The 7,500-nt window shown below is 33.3% G+C and overlaps 1 protein-coding gene and 1 long non-coding RNA gene across 7 annotated transcripts in view; one reads left to right on the forward strand and one right to left on the reverse strand.

The window, feature by feature from the left end:
• The window catches only part of Abl (tyrosine-protein kinase Abl), a 171,993-nt gene extending 171,378 nt beyond the window's left edge, over positions 1–615 (reverse strand). For all 6 annotated transcript variants that reach the window (XM_043011759.2, XM_043011740.2, XM_043011775.2 and 3 more), the window contains exon 1: positions 283–615. In XM_043011759.2, coding sequence (XP_042867693.1) covers positions 283–415 — 133 coding nt within the window. In that variant the 5' untranslated portion in view covers positions 416–615. The remainder of the gene's footprint in view (positions 1–282) is intronic.
• A 3,632-nt stretch (positions 616–4,247) lies between these two features.
• Positions 4,248–7,500, forward strand: part of LOC122250508 (uncharacterized) — a 4,056-nt gene continuing 803 nt past the window's right edge. Inside the window, exons 1-3 of the long non-coding RNA XR_006222945.2 lie at positions 4,248–4,349; positions 5,270–5,385; positions 7,233–7,500. The exon at positions 7,233–7,500 is cut by the window's right edge and continues 803 nt beyond it. This is a non-coding gene — a long non-coding RNA (uncharacterized LOC122250508). The remainder of the gene's footprint in view (positions 4,350–5,269; positions 5,386–7,232) is intronic.

Consider the following 7,500-nt stretch of genomic DNA (forward strand, 5'->3'; position numbering starts at 1 on the left):
GGGAGGGATAGAAAAAGAAAGACAGAGAGAGAGAGAGAGAGAGAGAGAGAGAGAGAGAGAGAGAGAGAGAGAGAGAGAGAGAGAGAGAGAGAGAGAGAGAGAGAGAGAGAGAGAGAGAGAGAGAGAGAGCTGCCTCCCCCGGCTTGCTCCCTACCTCCTTCCTTGGGCCGCTGGCAGTGTGGTGGTTGGTTGCCGCAGCTGTCAACATGTCTCCGCCCACCTCTCCTTTCTTTGTCATACCACCCCCTCGCCCACACGAGAGATTACCCACGAACTACTCACCATTATGCTCGGTGAATATGTTGGCTCCTGCGGTCCGTATCTCCCTGCTGGAGCGATATTTGGCCTTCCCCGAGCGGGTTATGGTGCCGCTGCCCGACCCGAGGTGCCTTTCCTTCCCCTGCTGCCCTCCCATGTCGCTCTCCGCTGGCGGTCACTAGCACTCCCTAGCTGCACATTTTCACACTGGACGCACCTATCGCACCCTCACACTTGTCTTGACATTGCTACACAACACTTCCACTTTCTCATAGGCGGATAATCACAATGGAATCACATCAACCACAGCGACAATCAACCATCATCTCCGAGGCTCATCAGCGACTGCAGCTCCGGCCAACAGATGGCGGAGTAAACAGAGAACAGCTGAGCATCGCCTTCCGCGCGGGCGCATTCGACCTCGATCACCCTTTTCGATATGTCTGCTTTTATTAATGCCTTGTGGGTATTAAATATGGGGAGGGTGGGATGGTTGTAGAGGGGTTATTTGGTGATGAATTAGGATAGGGGTATAGATTGACTTTTGTAGATGTCTTCTCTATTTACTCCTTGGGAAAATCTATAATCATTTGTTACTTGTGTATCATATTCGCATTATCACTTCATGGTACAAGCATTTCATGAAATGACATGAATACTATGTCATAAATTATAGTGATAATCATACCCATAACATCCTATTCAACAAATTCAACAACACAACTTAAACGGGGGAGCATTCGACTTCCAAAGCACACACTGCCATGATAGATTTAGTCAAATAGATCTTATCCTTTTGGTAGATGTAAATCCTAGCATACCATATTTTCCAGCCTACCATAACATTTCTGGTGTCTGGAAAACAGAATAAACCGGTAGATAAGACAGCATTTATATGTATATGAGCCATTCAACAAACCTATGATTCACGCCCAGGCACCAGCGCAAGGTGTCAGGATTGGTTCCACAAAATTATCAAAATCCCAATGATATGTTACTGGATGTGATACTTTTTCACCTCTATTAAGATAGATTGAATAATCTTTACCAAAACATGTTTAATCCATTAAAACTTTCGCTCGCTGAGGTGTACTATTTGCAAGGTTATATTTTTTAAAAAGGTGCATTATCTCTTTCCCTATTTCGGCTCTCAAAGACAAATATTCTTAGTTGATTAAACTCTAAGATGAGATAAAAGAATGTCAACATCAGATGGAAATAGATACGGGCTTCATGCTTAATTCAGGTGCAGTGGAGAGAAAAAATAAATAGTTGAGCTAGAACACGAAATACGTTAGGAATGTGAAGGTCTCACCTAATATTTGCAGATACTTTACGGCAAGTAAGTGTCAATCATAATTATATATTCTCTCTCTCTCTCTTACTCTCTCCCACTCTCTCTCTCTCTTACTCTCTCTCTCTCTCTCTCTCTCTCTCTCTCTCTCTCTCTCTCTCTCTCTCTCTCTCTCTCTCTCTCTCTCTCTCTCTCTCTCTCTCTCTCTCTCTCTCTCTCTCTCTCTCTCTCTCTCTCTCTCTCTCTCTCTCTCTCTGTGTGTGTGTGTGTGTGTGTGTGCGTGTGTATGTATGTGTGTATGTTTATACGAATCAGAAATAATCTTAAATAATGGGTATATGCAGAACGGAGGACGAAGGAAATTAAAATGATTGATTTGATCTTTGTCCGATGATGAACTTATGAAGGGCTCGTTTCCATAGTGACTTTCCTTTGTTAAATATCTATATCTATAATTTTACCTCTTTTTCTCCTTCTCTAAATATATGGAGAAATAGATAGATAGACACACACACACACACACAGAGAGAGAGAGAGAGAGAGAGAGAGAGAGAGAGAGAGAGAGAGAGAGAAACAGAGAGAGAGAGAGGAAGAAACAAAGAAAGAAAGAGAGGGAGAGAAAGAAAGAGAAAGAAAGAGAGATAAAGTAATACCCAACATTAATGACTAATATACAACAACTGAAATAAATCTGAGAAATGAATATCTCCAATTTTGTACACGTGTTTCCTCTACACATTTTCCAAGAATCACTCCCAACATATACATCTTTTTTTTAGGGCATCATAACAGAAAGTTATCGGTACCCCCCTCCCCCTCCCTGTTCCTATCTTTCAATGGGGCTTACTATGTTTTTATCACCTGTTAGCCCTTAGTTCTTAGAAATTCACGAATCACTGTGTATGTCTGTTTGTATTTTTTACGCTCACGCCCACGGAATTCCTTCTGATACCGCCCCTGCCTTGCAAATATTTTTTTGTTTCATGTGCTCTTATATAACTAAATCAGTTTAGTATCTTTCTATGTTTTAAATCATATCGTTTTAATAAAAACGTATATAAATCAAGGTCTGTTTCAAGGTGTTTTCACAACCGATCGTTCAATATCGTAAATTATTTCTTATTCTAAAATTAGTATGATTTCATTCTTTGTAGTGAATCAGTAATAAGGGTATTGATGATAATGATAACAAAATGGTCATTTTTATCGTAATCGTTAAAACAGAAATAAGAATAACAATATTATGATTATGATTGTAATGATAATAGTTATAAAAATGATAGTAATGATAATGAAAAATACGAAAATGATAATGATGACTGGGATAATACATTCAGTGATGATAATAACAGTGGTAATGACCATATTAGTAATGTCAATAACAATCATGATAATGATAATGATATCAATTATACCAACAATGATAATGATAGTGATAGTGATAACGGTTTTCAATGAGGATGATAATGCTAATGATAATAATTATTATGATGATCATTATAATTATTATTGGTATCATTTATCATTATCATTGTTTTCATTATTGCTATCATTATTATTATCATTATAATAATAATAATTATTATTATTATTATTATAATTATTGTTATTATTATCATTATTATTACCATTATTATTATTATTATCATCCTTATCATTATCATTACATCATTATTATCATCTTCACAATCATCATTATCATTATCATTATTATCATCATCATCGTCATAATCACTATTATCATTTTTATCATTATCATTGTCATCATCATCATCACCATCATCGTCATCATCTTCATCATCAGTATCATTGTTGTTGTTATTGTTATCATCATTACTATCATTGTTATTATCGTTATATTTATCAGTACCAATATTATTATTGTTATCATTGTTATATATCACCATTATTATTATTATTATCATTATCATTAATATTATCATTATCAGTATCATTAATGTTATCATTATCATTATCATTATCTTTATCATTGTCATTGTAATTATCATTATTATTATTATCATCATTGTATTCGATACTATCATATAATTAATATCCTTTTTATCAATACCATGACTACCATGAGTATCATTATTATTTATTGTTATTATCATAATTATAATCATTTTGATAACAATAATGATAGTGATGATAATAATAATAATGCTAATGATAATGATAATGATAATAATAATAATGATAGCAATAATAATGAAATTAATTATTGTAATGATTATAATAATAATGAATGATATTAATGATGATAATGATAATGATCATGATAATGATAATGACAATAGTAGTAGTACTAATAACAATGATGACAATAATCATTGCTATTGCTATTATCATCATCATTATTTTCATCTTTCCTTTTCTGCAATGCTTTTATCGTTAGTACTAGTACAACCAGAAAAAGTATTATAATTTTATCATTCATTTATTTCGTCATTATTATTGCTATTATTATCAACATCATCATTATTATCATTGTTAATACCAATATCATCATTAACATTTTATTAACATGTTATCATCATTATCAATATTTTCAATATCATTTCCATTATTATGATTATTATTATCATTATCATCTTAATTATTATCATCATGAACATATCTTCATTAACATCACTAAAATGTTAAAGGGAAAGAGGGCCAAAACTCACACCCTTGGCATCTTTAGTTTACAATACGACACACGGGACGCGTCAAAGGCGAGCGATTTGACTTTGAAAATTCCCTTTTATTTTCTCGTTTTATCAAAGATTTTTTCACTGTCAGCGATTGTTCATTGGTAAGAATTTCTCAGTAAAGTGAATAGAATTTGGGTGAATTGGGGATAAGTCTTGTACGTAATTGGAAATGGGAAAATAGGGTAAACTTGATTTCTTTTCAAATTTAAGTCATGTAATTGATTTTTTTTATATATTGTTTCTCTCAGTGATCAATTCTCTTCTTAAGATTTAATATATGATCTTAATACAGTTGGGAAAAGGTTCTATCACTATATATATTCATCTCTTTAATAATAATGTGTAATGATCTTAATTTTCAGAATTTATACAATCTTTATATGATTTATATAATTATTCATAATTTTTCACTTTATTTTCTAAGGGTATTTTAACTTTAACTTAAAGACACCGTATTGAACAAAGTATAGAAATATTATGACACTTAGAATAGATTTGTAGATATGGTTGATAATAACAATAAAGATAATTATAATGAAAAGGGTATGATAGATATGCAATATCTGTTTTTTTTTGTTATATGGATATATATTAATAGCAAAGTAATAGAAAAAGGATATAGACTATCTACTTCTTTCTTTATACAAAGGTGATACAAGTTACTATGGTAATTTATAGTAGAAACTAAAAAAAACAAAAAACAAAAAGAAATGCAGTGAAGTCAGGGCTGGATTTAAACATCATTATTATCAAACCCTGACTGTAGTATTGTATGTATGAATTTGATGACTGACATCTCTGAATCACAAAACTCAAACATGTTTCGAACTTTTAAAATAAATCCTTCAATTTTTTTTATTACTTACGACTGATGATGAACTTTCTTTTAAAGTTTGAAATGTTGCAAGTTTACCCTTTCTTACGATGGCAATTTTTTTTATTATTAACGACATTTTTCACTATAATGTCTCTAATGGATCTGACTATTTTGTACATTCTCAATGTGTTTTTTTTTTTTCAGTTAGTTCTGCCGTGTCCTGTTGACGAGAATTAGATAGTAGTCTTCAGTGTGAAATAGTCTGGCTACGCGTCTGGTAATACATGAAGCTGTAAATTCACTGTTTTTTAAATCTTCTTGTAAGTTTTTTGTTTTTTTTGCTTTTTATTTCTGTACTTAGTGTGTTGTGTGGTGTAATTCTATCATCACTGAATTTAGAGAGTGAAATCTATATTGGTTTTGTTGCTTGTGTTTCATTTATCAGTTCTGCTAAATGTAGCAAATAAATTCATTATGAATAGTGACTACTTATGAAATGGGTCTGACGGAAGGTAAATACACTAAAAGATATAAAAGACCTTAGCACTTTTATTTTGAAAAATGTTAAAAGTGATTGAATAGTAGACAGTAAATTATGAGTGTAACTATAGAGTGGAATAACATAGTCGTCCCAGTAGCTTCCCCAGTTGATACTGCAGATTCTTTAACATATTTGAAACTCGCTTAACCCATTAGCAGTGGATGGCATGATTTGCTGGAAAGGCAGAGTCAGTATAGACACGGATGGCACCGTGCCAGACAATGTAAACCAGCCATCCTATTGCACAGATATTTATTTAAAACCGCGACCTATAGGTTAATATGTTTGTGTAGTGAATATCCCTTGAAAACAGTTTGGTTCAATTTTGATCTTTTTAACTGAAAAAAGTAGCCAAATCACTTCAATAAAAGAGATGGAGGAGGAAAAGTGTGCCAGCATTAACACAGGAAAGGACTAGTAAGATGCATTTTATTGGTCTACTTTAATCCACAATTATTATAGTTAAAATTGTTTTGATTTAGATACATTATAATTTAGAAACTTATAATTTGAATAATATGAACAATGAGAATTTTATTTATTTTTTAAATGATTTTATGTTTTGCCTCATAAGCCCATACATTGAAGAAAGACTATTGAAGTATTTCATTTCTTAACTCGTCCGGAATGGGCCATATCTTAAGATGAGCAGTACAAAAGTGATCCTACCGAGAGAAGTATGACCATTGTGGAAGGGTTGATTGGTAAAAAAAAAAAGGAAAGAAGTGCTGGAATAATATAAAACAATATTCACAAAAAAATAAAACTAAGAATTTGAGGTTATTCTTATTTTGACAGCTAGAGAAAAGATATTACATATGGTAAATATCTCCTGTACATAATATTGCTCAAAAAATTTAAGATTAGCAGATATTTCACTCGTCATGTCATATAAGGCAAGAAACTTCCTGATACTAGAAATTTAAACCCATTCATTCAATCTAGAAATGCTATCTGGTACATATAACTATGACTAATTTTGTTTTATTAGGGTGAAGCTACACTTGAGATACACTGTTAATTATAAAATGATTAATGCTTTACTAATCTTTCAATTATCAAATGATTATCATCAACAACTTATCAATCCATCATCTAGAATCACCAATCTGTCAAGTGTATCGTCACACTGATTATAGGTATGAATCCCATGTTAGTGAAATATGTACTGTTTTTTACTTAAGACACACCAAACAGAAATAGAGATGATTCTTAGAGAGGCTCTGGTGTGTGATTCTGGGTCATAGATCTTAAATATAATTATAGATGGAACACATAATGTGCACACACAAACAAAAGTACACCATATGCATACACACACATACACATGCACATGCACACGCACATGCACACACACATGTACACACACATGTACACACACATGTACACACACATGCACACACACATGCACACACACATGCACACACACATGCACACACACACACACACACACACACACACACACACACACACACACACACACACACACACACACACACACACACACACACACACACACACACACACACACACACACACACACACACACACAAACAAACTCACATGAAGTCAGATACATTATGTTAACAAGAATGATGACCACGATTTTCTTTTCTCTCTTTTCAGAAAATAGTGCAGAATGGAGGAAAAAGTTAAAAAGAAAAGCGCCCTTACTAGACAATGGCCAGAAGGCACCAGCTTGGTCGAAAGAATTGAGGCCTATCCCAAGATGATTGTAGGGTTACACGCATTGACTTCTTTCCTTGACGAGGCGGTGATTTTCACCGGCAGGAAAGAAGATATTATAAGTCGCAAAATGTTTCGGCTGCGACTCATAGACTACTGTTATTTTAGGGAAATGATCGTCGTAAGTAACGTCCAGATTGGTTGGTTA

This window comes from Penaeus japonicus, unplaced genomic scaffold (genome assembly GCF_977035675.1).
Source record: "Penaeus japonicus unplaced genomic scaffold, GWHDUDI00000001_assembly GWHDUDI00000034, whole genome shotgun sequence".
NCBI classification, from domain to species: domain Eukaryota; kingdom Metazoa; phylum Arthropoda; class Malacostraca; order Decapoda; family Penaeidae; genus Penaeus; species Penaeus japonicus.